Source organism: Tachysurus vachellii, chromosome 9, assembly GCF_030014155.1.
Source record: "Tachysurus vachellii isolate PV-2020 chromosome 9, HZAU_Pvac_v1, whole genome shotgun sequence".
In the NCBI taxonomy this organism is placed as follows: Eukaryota; Metazoa; Chordata; class Actinopteri; order Siluriformes; family Bagridae; genus Tachysurus; species Tachysurus vachellii.
Genome location: NC_083468.1, coordinates 17,454,976 through 17,469,416, shown reverse-complemented (window position 1 = coordinate 17,469,416; position 14,441 = coordinate 17,454,976). Strand labels below are relative to the sequence as shown.

Genomic DNA, 14,441 nt, shown 5'->3' with positions numbered 1-14,441 from the left:
CGTTTTGTTTTTATTGTATGCTTGTTTTCAATGCACTATTTTTTAATGCACTAACAGAACAACATATTTATCAATTATAGAATACCCAAGTTTTGTTGTTGCGGTGCTTTGCACTAGGTGGCGCGATTATAATAAACGCGTCTGTTTATTCGTTTTTATTATCCTCATTATTATCATCATAGATATCTACCATAGATATATACACTAGATGTAGCCTTGTATAGGGCAGTACATTGGAGCGAATGCGTCAACTGAACCGCCATCTTGGTACGGGGGACCCCCTCCTCTTAATGCATTAGCGTCCATGTAGGCAAGAATGCGATTTCTAGTTTTTTTTTGGTTCGTTCCAAAGGTCAGACATGTATTTATCATTAAGTCCAGAGAAAATTTAAATATTTGATATTAAGATAATCTACTTTTTTACAATATAATGCATAGTGCTAGTAGGTGTAAGTTTATTATTTACATTCTTCCACTTGAGTAAACTTCAAATGAACAATCACTACTTACCTTATAGCCTACTGCATGCAACACTGCTACAATGGTGTGACTATACATGTTCATGTACATTTGCAGGTGGAAGCAAATCACAAATTTGAGAGGAACATAATGTGAAAGTTAGATAGTTGAGGTGCCAAAGACTGTTGAATCTTATTTATTCTTTTCCCGCAATACTTGTGCCACATTAAATAAGTATGTACTAAAGTCACAAACCAAAAAAACCCCACAAAGTTTGACTTTGAGGCTGAACTGCCAACGTAACTGGTGACATCTTTCCAGGACTCAGCTGAATTAACCATTAAAAAAAGTGTTTAGTGCTGCAACTGCAACTCGTCTCTGTTTATCACTTGGGAATCTACAAACAGATTCAGATTCAGATTATTTTATTTAATACCATGTCAGCAATCAAAAGCTATTTTCATGGCAAAATTCAATTACAAAAACACAAATATCATATAAATGCAATAAAAACAAAACAAATATAAACAGCAAGTCATATTATACAATTTTTTATTTTAATTAACATACAATAAAAAAAATCCAAACCCTTTTCAGACATAATGTCATTAAATGTCTTTAAGTGAAGTAACTTGATAAAAGAGCATTCTGCTTGTGTCCAGGACAATCTAATAAAATATGTTTGACAGATAAGGGAATCTTACAAAACATACATAAAGTTGGGTTTTCACCTTTAAGCAAAAAAGCATGGGTCAATTTTTAATGTCCTTATTAAGAGCTTCAGAATCTACAAACATTGTCTGTTTTCCTAACTGTCAAAAACTAATGGGTAACTAGCATGGATTAGCTGCGGTCGTTAATCAAGGACTAAAACAAACCAACGGAACAAGAAATATAATTTCCTAACATTCAATAACATAAAACACATTCTCACTTGTGAAATGTAATCCCTTACTGTCTGGTTTTTATATTTCTTTCGTTTGAACAACCAAATGCAGCACAGAAGTCCGGCATCGTCCATGCATTTGAGGTAAAGGAGTACCGTACAAAGATGGCGGCGGTTTTGACGCATTTTTAGGACCCCAATGCGACATCTAGTGTATAGATATATATGAATATTATCCTTTCATACTTCTAAGCTATTTCATTTCCCAAAGGATTCATATGAATGTTCTGTCTTCTGAAAATATACACTGATATAAATGAGTGTTTTATAGAAAACATCTACGCTTGATTTGTGCAGCTGTTTATTTATAAATAATTTTAATATTTTCTTTCTTTCACTCCTGCAGAAATGAATCGTATACACGAGATTAAAAACACTAGGTGGCGCTAGTGCACAGAAAGCGTCTTCATTCATTTGTATTGTTCAATAATAGTTAAAAGAGCGCATTTTGTCAGCGCCTGTGCTGTCTCCAAGATGATTTTTTTCTGACCGCGATAAATACTAGAGATTTCTTCCATATCTGTGTTTTTAACAGCGGAAAGAGCAGGAGAGAGGTGTTTTGGACAGTGTATGGGATCTGAATACACACACGCACACACACACACACGCGCAAAGAGGAAAATGGTAAGAGACCCTATATTTACTAAAGCGTTTTGAAGTTACATGTCTATATGAATCATTTATATAACTTAGGCGTAGTGTTACTTTTTTCATTGTAATATCCGACTGATTTTCTTTTCTTTTCTTGTGTAGTGATGTGGACATTTAGTTTTGATTAATTGCAGATCTTAGAAGATTAAACTAACAATCAAATAAAATGTAAATTTTATTATAGATAAATTATGGCTTGGAGTGTAGCTGTACTTAAACATTTAATAGCTCTACAATTTGTTCAATGTGTTGCTTAATATAAATGACAAATAATCAATATTTAGTTGTACACATGAGAGCATTAGCTGATGTAAATGTCTGACACCCAAATGGTTGCAATTACAACATAATAAAACAACATGTGGTTAATTATATAATAAATGAATATTAAGTATTCACTCAAATATTAAAATAAAACAAATTTCTGATACGGGATTTCAGTACTGTCAGTCATCAGCAATGAAAAAAAAAACTGAAACATCAAACCTTTTTATTATCATTTATATCCTTGTGAACACAGAAGCGACAGCACAAACATTATAAAAAGAAAGAAAGAGAAAAAAGATATTGAGAGAGAGGGAGAGAGACAGAGCTCTCAAGAGCTACACTCACTAAGGAGAGCTCAGCTGAGTGATTGACAGGTTAATTCATATCACAGTCTCTCATAAACATGCTTGGTCCTCACCATCAATTTCAATCTCTGAATCAAACTTGTACCCGCTGCACAGCAAGAAATTGCTCTTCGCAGAACAGTTGCTAGCTTAATGAGTGCATTTAACATCTGGGATATAATAACAAATGCTAGTGTAACTGTTTAGATCTAAAAATAATCTGAAGTGTTAATGAGAGCTTGAATATAAAATGTGTTTTTTTTTCTTTTGACATATCCCCCTCATTAAAAGTGTATCATTAATTAGGTAAATATTAATTAGTGTACTGAAATATGTCAAGAATATCTCTGCCCATGGTCTCACCTGTTTTGTAACACAACATAGGGCTGGTTAATCTACACACATCCACAGGGGTTTGGGTTGAACGGCTTTTTATTGTCTAATATTTTTTTATACAAGGGACAAGATAAGTCAGAGGCAGCTGAAAGGAGCAACAGATGACATTCTGCCAGTGCACATAAACAATTCCAAATTAGGTTTGTTTTCTTTCTTTTTTAAATATAAGCTCAGAGTAAATTTCCTTAATCTATTTTTCAGCCTTTATGCTTCCTAGCGCTTTATAAGAACATCCTGTCTTCTGAAATGTACACTGCTGTAAAAGGGTACAAATGGTTTGAAACAGCTGTGCTTGGTTTCTGCAGATACATTGTAGTGGTGACTTTATGATTTTGACATTTTTTGTTCTGCGCACCTAGACTTTGTCCCTTTTACCAAAACATACTGTGTATGTACATTATTGAAAAAAGTAGTTATTGAGGGATGGGAAGGTGAGAGGGACTTAGAGAGTGTGTTGTGTCTTTTTACTCTTTTAATCAGCACTGTTTCAGAATGCTGCAAGGAAGAACAGTTATATGCACAGGATTTATCTACTAGTGGACAAGCACAGTTATTGAGCAATTAACACAGGGCTGTGAAATCCTCTTAACAGTATTGGAGATTGGCATTTTGCCCATTGACTATTGAAATCTCTATTTTCAGGGGGATTGATCGGATGGACGATTGCATTAACCAGCAAAAAGACATACAAGACATTAAATGTGATGCCACTAATGGAATTATGGCTATTTAACCAAGACTATTGGAAGAATGTTTAACATACTAATCATAAACAAATGAACAAACTTATGCTTTGAGTCTCTTAGGCACTATTCCCACCTTTTTTGCCCTATATATATATATAAATATATATTTATTGCTGCTATATTTTATTTCACATTCAGATTTGCTTTTTGAAATCCATACAAATTCCTACATTGCCCAATACACACTCAATAAATCATACAGGCTCACGCAAGCCCCAATAAAACATGGCAGAAAACATGAGCTCCAAGATGGAGAGTAGCTCCGTGTCCAACATCTCCCTGCTGGGCCAGGGAGACTCTGTGTCCAAATCAGTGGAGTATAAGACCATATCAGTGTTTTTGGTGGTTCTGGTATGCGGTGTGGGAATTGTTGGCAACATCATGGTGGTCCTGGTGGTCCTTACTACACGACACATGCGGACACCTACCAACTGCTACTTGGTGAGCCTTGCTGTGGCTGACCTGACGGTGCTGGTGGCGGCTGGGCTGCCCAACATCTCTGAAAGCCTCATGGCCACATGGGTATATGGGCAAGCCGGCTGTCTGGGCATTACCTACCTCCAATACCTTGGCATCAACGTGTCTTCCTGCTCCATCACAGCATTCACAGTGGAGAGGTAGGAGAGTGAAAAGCCTAAGTGACCATTAATATTTCATGCTTACACTAGATGAAAATAAAACACATATGCCATGAGAGGAGCTCTTTTATCCTTGCAAATGTCAAAGTTATTCAGATCTGCTGGGGTATTTATTCAGTTTGGACAGGTCTTGAGTTATTAGTTATTCACTATAAGGTCAGACCTGGAAAGATAATGAGATTTGATACTTTCTCTTTATTAAGTTTAACATAGCGAATTTATCCAGGCAAACAAACATGATATAATAAGTCAGCTGTAATTGAATTATTGTTCTTGTCTTGTTCTCTCTTCTTTTCTCAGATACATAGCCATCTGTCACCCAATGAGGGCTCATACAGTGTGTACAGTCTCTAGGGCCAAGCGCATCATTGCAGGGGTGTGGGCCTTCACCTGCATCTATTGCATGCTTTGGCTCTTTCTGGTGGACATCCAAGTGAACAGCGATGGACGCGTCCAGTGTGGGTATCGCGTCTCCCGAGACCTCTATCTGCCCATCTACCTCATTGATTTCACCATTTTTTATGTCATTCCACTGCTGCTAGCTATCATCCTGTATGGCCTCATTGCACGAATCCTCTACCTGAACCCACTGTCCCACCCACCGGATTCAGGCACCATCGCAGCCCCCACGCTCAGAAGAAGCTGCAAAGAGCCTGTGGATGCAAGCAAAGGAGGTCGTCAAGGACGACCAAAAAGTGCACCCTCATCTCGGAAACAGGTGTGTGTATGTTTGATATCTATACTCAGACTAATGCACAAGGTCCCCAACAAGATTGTACTGAGTGTTGTACTGAAACGTCATAATTAATACATAATCACAGCTAATTGAGCTGATCAGGAATCAAGATTATTTTAATTCTATAATGTTTGCTTATAAATAAATGTAAAAGGTAAAAAAAAAGACAATTCTCACTTAAAAAATTGCTATATTTATTTACATATTTTAGAATTAAATGTTTTGGTTTTATATTAGAAATCCTAACATTTATGTACTTATAGAAAAAATAGATTCTTAAAGGGGGTCTTTGGTTTGTCTTCTGCCTGATCCCTTAAAGTTTGCTCTCTATGTGAAAGCCTACATAAGTGCTTTCAGGCAGGAAGAATTTCAGTAATAGATGTTTCTATATTTTTCAGAAATTTATTTTGCATTTATTAAATTACTGTTATACTTTTATATTTCGTGTACATTTTTCATACCATAGTATAAAAAGTAATAAACAACAACATCAACAACAGAAGAGACCATTTAAACAAGAATCACAATTATGTTTATGACAATCATCAGCCAAAATTTCATATTGTGATGAAAACTAAACTATACTAAATTCATTAAGAGAGCTCTTTGTCTTGTACTTGCTTCTACCCTGTGGGGCTCCAAAAGGGCAACACAAGACAAAACTTGTCACTACCTATGACAGAACATGGGGTTAGTTTAAATATCACCATGTGCAGAGGGTGAAAGGGAATACCTGTCAGATAAAACCTTGGCTACAAATATCTTTAAAATGCTTTAGAAAAGTATATATATATTTAAATGTGTCACATTTCAGTACTTGAAATGACGCTACACATGTAAATTCCTTTAGAAAATGTTTTTAAAGACAAACACTATGGTTGGACACAGATTTTTGGGCATAAATTCAATTAGGAAATGAATTATTTAATAGCCTTATGAATACAACACACGTGAGTGCAGTGTTCACTGTAGGTGAAGGATACAGAAGATACCGAGTTCCAGACCTCATTAGTTTCAGAAGCATTTTTTTTTTTTTACCTCCCACATTTGTCTACAACAGTTTTAAATTCACTGTGAAAACAGCAACATCCTGATGATGTAATGACAGAATGTAGCCTGCTAAGACTCAACTGTCCTCAGAGAAGGACTTTAAATTTGCCCATAGAATTAATCTCCTGTTATATATAGAGTAGGAGCATGGCCAAAATGGAGGATGATTTCAAGTGCAAAAAACAAGAGAGAAAGATTGTTAAACTGCATACCAAAATATTTAACTAAATAAAATATAGTCTAAGTTGGAGTAGTATGGAATGAAGAACATGGACCTGCAACGTGGATCTTGCAAATTATTTAAATTTCGGTTTCAGCTTCGGTGATCACTCTGGGTTCCAGTTCTACTGTATTAAATATATCTCAAAAAAGCAGCGTCCTCCCTCAGTTCCACTTGAACATGAAAAATATAAATTCAAATATCAGATAAACTCTTTATAATTGCAACTAATGTTTAACCACAAACATAAAAATATAAGAAGTGTTTGTTTCAATGCAAAGTGAATGTTTGCATATGTTTGTGCACATATTTATTTTACACACAGCTTTGACCATGCATATGCAAAGCAACTAGCGCTGAAGTACAAAGCCATAAGTGTAACGTGTTCCCTCAGGACTGCTTTATGTAATGGCTTATTATGGAGTGTTAATAAATGCAAGATTATGTATGTATGTCACTTGGCTGTTGATATAACCATCAGCTGGGACCTGCTGGAGAAGGACATGAGGTATACAAGCTTCCGTGTGCATGGCCAAGTCATTTGTACCATATGATATTTGGCTACAGGCACATTTCAGAGGGGCATTAGGGATATAACGGGTATTTCCCAACTGTCACTGAGTAGGATTGTGCCCACTTTGTGTTTGATTGCCATAATTTCTCTTGGCTTGACATATTCATTTTTCCTATACACCAATGCACAACAGGACTTCTGATGTGAAATGTGAGATCAATGCGAGGTTCTTTTACTCCATCAGAATTGGCTGCTGGTCACTATGTCATTACTTTGTTTTATTGTCATGAAATATTGTAGCATCTACATTCACAGGCTACAGGCTACTGAGAAACAGAATAGAATACTCTCTTGAAAAAGGAAGTCAAAGGACGGGTGTTGAACTCTGCTATACATGATTGTACTGTACAGCTCAAGTTTAAAACATTAGCTATTAGAATTTAACAGGAAATACCTTAAGACGCACATGATTTATTTATTTTTGCTGTTTTTTTTAGTTCCATCCAGTTTTCTGCTAACGGCAAAAAGGCAATTTATAAATACCTCAGGCAAATCAATTTGTAGAACAGCTTAAATGAGATATGTGAATCACTTAAACGTTTACTGATTACTCCTACACCTGCCATTAGACATGAGTTACAGGTAAAAAAAAGAAAAAAATTCTGTTCTTTTTTAAGTTTCACAATAGCAGGTAGCAATTATTGTCCATAATAATTGCACCCATGATACCGTTTCAGTAAATAGGGATTGTTTCATTTAACATTCTGACTATTGCCATATTAACAACAGAACCAAAGATGATATATGCTGCATTTATTTATTTGTTTGTTTGTTTGTTTATTTTTTGCACAGATTATTGGCTTTGCTGGCATTTTTTCAAGCAAGAACAGCTCACACACTCAAAAAGACTGAACAGACGTATTGGTTTTACATTTTTAAGTGTAATCAAGCCTACACCTAATCATAATTATTACTCTAGTAATTAAAGGAAATATTTTGGTCCTTTTAGTTTTACAAATCCAAATAAAAAAGTTTAAAAAATATGAAAAAAAAAACATTGTATTTTTTGTAAAAAAAAAACCATTTTTTGTGTCTGTTGTATGATTATGATAGTTTTCAGTATTATATCATTATTAGGACATTTTGTTCTTTTTGGTTCTCACAAACGGTTAAAACCCTGTTTCTCACACACGCACGCACACACACACACACAAACACACACACACACACACACACACACACAGGCCCCACTCGCTTTATTGCCTCTTCACGACCAGAGGTGAATTTCAGACCAGCTGTCAGTCTGTTGCCAAAATGAAGACTTACTAGAACTTCCACTGATCTTGTGTGGGTGAGTGAGCCCATATGACAGTTTTGTGCTTGCTTGTGTGCGCACTCACTTGCTGATGTGTGGCATAGATCATAGATTAAAGAGGGCTCCACTTCAGAAGAAGATTTGCATATTATTATTTGTGGTGCTCAGTGAAGTACGCTTAATGCTCCTGATGATTCTGCTCTCACAGATCAGGAATAAGTTCTTTCCCCCCACCTCATTTCTTTGTTATACCCACTTTTCCTCCACACACCCAGCCACTTTCATTGCACAATTATCTCATCAATTATTTCCCAAAGTTCAGTAAGCTTCAGGATGTTCACAGAACTCCAATGGATGGGCATAATCACCAGATATGAGAGAAGTTATCTGTGCTGTGAATCAGATAATACTATTGTTAAGGTAGCAGTTCCCCTTTATTTAGCTTAATTGTAAGCAGCAGGCTGCTTTGTTTGTGTCGTGTTAAGACCTTGATTCTGGCTGATGAAGAATCACAGTAACCAGAGGTATTTGTAAATGTCACTGTTAGTCGCACTCATTATCTAGCACTGTGATAATTAATGGAGCTCCTCCCAGTCTCATGCAGCTTCAATTAAAATGTGCTGAGAATTTGTCACGACTATCGAAGGTCTCACTCACCAGTTGTCAATCTGTCTGTGGTGTAGGATGACAAATAGCAATTAGCCTCGCAAGATCCATTTTATTCGCATGTCAGAGATTTGTATTGTTGGTTTGACATTTTCTGTTCTCCAGGGTATTTTTTACTTAATTTAATGCAGTGACACCTAACAAAAAGGAGCCCAACGATCTGCCAGCAATAAGCAATTCAGCTGAAAGTGTGTGTTATTCAGAAAAACAAAGGAAATAAGAGGGCAGGAGAAGACTTCTTTCACAGAAAATGGTAAAATAAAAAGAGTGAAGAGTGATGCATGCTGGTGATTCTTTTACAGCCCTCTCCCTGAGGTTATACAATGCCTCTCTACTCCCTGTCTCCATGGCCACAAAGCCATAGGCTGTATGACTGTGCTACTGTTTCACTCACTCTCTCACTCGGTCACTCGCTCAATTGTTCGCTCACTCACTCACTCACTCACTCAATCACTCACTCACTCACTCACTCACTCACTCACTCACTCACTCACTCACTCACTTCCCCACTTGTTCGCAGTCGCTCGTGCTCACTCGTTTACTCAATCACTCGCTCACTCACTCACTTGCCCACTTGCTCTCATTCTCTTCCCTCAATCCTTCACTCCTTTACTCACTCACTCACTCTTTGACTTTCTCTCTCCCTCCCTCACTCACCCCGCTTACTCATTCACTTACTCAAAGTCTCTCTCTTCCTTCTTTCTCTCTCCCCCATCCATAAGCTCTTTCTCCTTGTAATGTGAAAAACACTTATGTTTACATACACACCTAACAATTCAGGCACAAACTTTCAGTGTGACTCATAAAATAGGTCACGTCTCAGGTTCAGGATTTTTTGTAGCCTGTCAAGCTCTCGGGGACCAGGTTCAGTTTATTTGCTGTTAAATAGGGACAAGGGATGAAACTATTGATAACATGGTTGAGCTTCAGCATAAAATTAACAAATACACAAAATGTATATTTGCTAGAATCCATACTAATGGAATGAGGATATTAAGAACAATGATTTACTTAAAATGCATTTGGTTAATTTATGTATTACTTTTAAAAATGAATTTCAGTCTACTTATCTGGGTAGAATTATGTAAGGTTTTTGTGAATGACACTTTGCCTACAGTATGTCTAAAATTTCAGGGATATTTTCATTTTAGCAAAAAATGTCCATACAATATCAACAAATTGACCCCCAGTATTGTAATTAGTTTTACAGGGATACATAGCAGCATTAAAAGCTCTTTAATATCTGCACATAACAATTGTCATGTGGCACACTTTTGGTATCAAGTATTGGGTATTATTGTTGACATTGTTGCATCATAATGTTGTTATGGGTACTGTACCTAAGGATCTGAGAACGCTGTTCAGACAACAGTGCAATGCTTTGTACTGTAGCAACTTTCACTATAGAACATCATTATCATGCAGCAGGGTTTCAATTTGTTGTTACTATCACATGTTGAGTTCAGTAGACATTCTCTAGAGCATCATTTGAAACACTTATCTTGTTTCATTTATTTCCAAATTGACATGGAATTTAAAGTAATAGGCCAAACTCAGACTTTAATAGGAACACCTGAGGCTTTCTGAGAAGCTCTTAACCTGTATCTGCATGATATATTGCATTGCGATGCTGCCACATAATTGATTGATTGGATAATTATGCGATCAAGCAGGTGTACAGCTGTTCCTATTACAGTGACTTTACCATATTATACTCTGATATATTCATAGTTGTATGGATGCTATCACTATGTTAAATGGTATCAAATATGTATTTATACAAAAGCAGTAAGCTGAGCTGTAAATCTGAATGAGCTCTAGCATTTCTGTCATCTAGCATTGCTGTCAGTAAACGTAGCACTGTGTGAGCTGTGTTATTATCTGCCATTGTTTGCACTCTTTATTAGCCATATGAGCTTTGTATCCGCTCCCAGCTACAGCTACTGAAAGGAATACTGCCCATTTTATGTCCGGTGGATTGCACAGAAAGTGGTCATTGTGTCCTTAAAGTAGATCTAAAAGCATATGTAAACAAACTGAGACTATAAAAAAGCTGAGCGATGTCGCTGTGCTCAGTGCTCCGGACACACTTAGCAAAAAGCACAGCATCAATCCCTGGGAGTTGCTCAGAACAAAAAACAGAATCAATTTCAAGCAATAAGAAACTGGTTCTAATGCAGGAAGGAGAAATAAATGTGTATTATCCCCCTTGGCAACCAACATTTCAAAGTTTGTGCTTAGAAATTTTAATTAATTAACAATACATCTTTAAAATAAACACTTTGATACTACACCAAGGTCCTCACAGTGGGTATTATTAAAGAAAAAAGGGCACTTTGCACTTATTCTTTGGATTCTCAACCTGAGTGGTACAGTTATGCCATGATAAAGCCCTTCTAAATGTGCACTTTGATCAAATGTACAGATTATGGTGAATAACTTAAAAAATATATATAGATTAAAAGCTTTATAACTAAAAGCTATAATACAAACCACCCTTGCCACTGTACAATATTTTCCTGGTCACATATAGTCTCAGAATCATCATTAACCTACCCAAACTGTGTCATCTCCACTCTCCTTAGGTCACCAAGATGCTTGCTGTGGTGGTGGTCCTTTTTGCCCTGCTGTGGATGCCATACAGAACCTTGGTGTTAATCAACTCTTTTGTCAGCACCCCATACCTGGACGCCTGGTTCTTGCTTTTCTGTAGGACATGCATCTACGCCAACAGTGCTATCAATCCCGTAGTTTACAACCTGATGTCTCAAAAGTTCCGCTCTGCATTCCGTGGCCTGTACCGGTGCCAGCAATTAGTCAGTCACCAGCGAAGCCCGTCTTCTGTCCAGACCAGTTACACTGTAGCTAGAGATCCTCGAAGCACTCACTTCAGCAATGGTACCAAGGAAACTGTCGAGAGAATCAGCTGCACCAATGCTAACCAGCAACCAAGCATGGAATGCCCCCTGAGTCAAAAGAAAGAATCTACAGAGATTGCCGGTATTGACAACATGGATAAGCTACAAGAAAAGACAGATGAAACTGACACAGTCAAGGATCAAGGCGATATTGCAGAATTTGTCTTAAAAAACGAAAGAAAAGCAATTAAAAAAGAAGATAATGGTCCTGGCTTGGAGAACAAGAGTGATAGCCAATTCACTGATATAAGAAAAGATATGGAAAACTGTAATAATGTTAACAATGACACCACTCCAGACATTACCCATTCTAAAGCAGTGAAGGCTGTGGCAGCCTCTGATGAGATGAAGCCTGCACTTGAGCAAAATGCTACTGAATTGCTGCACAGCATGTTGTAATAAAGCCCCTAATGTTTCATTCTTAAAGATCTTCAAGGGAAATCATACAGTGGTGGGAATTGTATAGATTATTGCCCTGATTTGATGCTTGTGGTTAAAAAAAATCTGAAGATTAATGTAAATTTCAAACAGGATACAAAACCGCTGCATGACTTTGCACTTGCTGATGAGATGTTGGATGGGGGACTCGCCAGCAACACCTTTCCCCTTTCTACATTGGCTTAAAAAGATTTTTATGTGTTCTTTTCATCCATATTATATTAAAACAACTTCCCTGATCTTTCTGGAAGGAGAAAAAGAAAGTAATGAATCCAACCAAGTGAGTCCAAAACCTACTTCCGGGAGATCAGAGCTACAAGGCGCTTTTATCTGATAACATGGTCTAGAGCATCAGGTCAGCACAAACATACATCCATGTTATCCGTTCTGCCAACCGGAGGAATTTAGAGGCTGGCACTGGGCCAGAGAAAGAGCAGAGAGCATGGCCAGGGGAGCTGACATGTAATGCATGAACATTTGTTCAAAATAAAAGCCTGTGCTTTAGAACATCTTGATGGTTTACAACTGTTTCATCTGCCATCCTACTCAGAGGCATGATTAAGTCCACTAGGTAGCTTTTGTGGAGTGGATGCAGACAAGAAAAGGGAAGAATCAGACATCAATTTCCAGACTCATCTCCATTTATTTATATTGAGTACATGGGACATTTTAGGACAAATTCTGGTTTAAACTAAAGAAAATGAAGAGATATATCCTTTGTGTGTTTGTTAAGAAACACTGAAAAACACTGAAAGGATTTGAAAGCACTTCTTCGTAACCAGTGCCAAAATATTTATTTAAATGTTTCACATTTATGTGAGAAGCAGCTATATATATGATTTTTTTAGCCATGAATGCTAATTTAATGACACTGTAATGACTTAAGCACCATCATGCATAAATTGCCTTTTTAGTTGTTCTTTTACAGTCTGTTCCATTTTGTAATTGCTTTATTGTGACGCCTGTAGAATATGACTCTCTTGTGCTGTTTCTTTAAAAGGAGAGATTAAGAAAAAGATCTTGAAATTGTTTGTCACTGGTTTTGTGGTTTATTAAACTAATTTTAGCTGTGCCACACTTAGAGTTCTGCCTGGAAGTCGGAATTTTCATTTATCTCATAGGGCATCTTGTTAGATGAGCCACCACCATTCTGCTCGTCGCCGCTTTAGTGCTTGAGCTATTATTTCTGTACTGTCACATTTCATTTGATAAGCAGTGAATGAAGCCAGTACTAGTGTAAAGAGGCTCATTTCAGAGTGCTAAAGTGGAAAGTGTGTTATGCTGATGTCTTTGCCACGCAATGCTGTTTTTCTGATTTTAATTGCTTTGGTGACAAGGATAAAAAAACAAATAAGTTTTCTTTGTAGGCTGGAAAAAATGCATGGCTTTGCTGAGGATTCTTTTAGCAGAATTGAATTTGTTGGCATCACAGAAAACCCATGAGCAAAGATATAACACCTTTGGTGTGCTGCTTGTAATACTCTCTTTTTAATCCACTTGATAGTTGTTCAGTTCTTAATGTTAAACTCCTGAAAACAGACTTTGATGTATGTATGAGTTCTGTGAGCAGCTCAGCCTGCGTTTATTTTTACATGCAGAAATTACAGTATCATCATCATCATCATCATCATCATCATCATCATCATCATCATCATCATCATCATCATCATCATCATCATCATCATTATTATTATTATTGTGTTTACACCTGCTTCCTTTTGCTGTCTTTTGCTGTATGAAGAATAAAGCTGAATAGATGCATACATGCAAAATATGAGCTTAACGAGTTCATTTATTTTTATTTGCAACATTCAATGTAAAACACAGAGATGTGAAATAATCTGAATGAATATGTTCTTCAAAAACAAGACTAATTAACTATTAAAATTCACTGACTGCTTTAAGTCAACAAAGTTTATTCTGGTACTAAAATATAAAAGTATATAGTTTACTTAGTTGAATGGTTTAATCTTACAGGGCTGTATTCAGGCATGAGTTATAAACAAGTAGTAAGGAGTTCATACTGCGGTTGCCTGCACACATACCTGCACACATCAGTATTCAGACCTCAGTAACTAGGGATTTAAGGTGAGTGCAGTAATTTATTCACAATATAGTAGACTCCTATGAGATATCT

At 36.7% G+C, this 14,441-nt stretch overlaps 1 protein-coding gene across 2 annotated transcripts; it reads left to right on the top strand.

Moving 5' to 3' along the window:
• Window positions 1–1,878: 1,878 nt before the first annotated feature.
• Window positions 1,879–12,936, top strand: trhr2 (thyrotropin releasing hormone receptor 2). Of its 2 annotated transcripts, XM_060878624.1 has the most exons (5): window positions 1,879–2,029; window positions 3,127–3,203; window positions 3,706–4,426; window positions 4,748–5,165; window positions 11,534–12,936. In XM_060878624.1, exons 3-5 carry the CDS (start codon window positions 4,035–4,037, stop codon window positions 12,263–12,265), a joined length of 1,542 nt encoding a protein of 513 aa, XP_060734607.1. In that variant the 5' UTR covers window positions 1,879–2,029; window positions 3,127–3,203; window positions 3,706–4,034; the 3' UTR covers window positions 12,266–12,936. The 2 variants fall into 2 exon arrangements, with proteins under 2 accessions (XP_060734607.1, XP_060734608.1); XM_060878625.1 differs by lacking the exon at window positions 3,127–3,203.
• The last annotated feature ends 1,505 nt before the right edge of the window (window positions 12,937–14,441 follow it).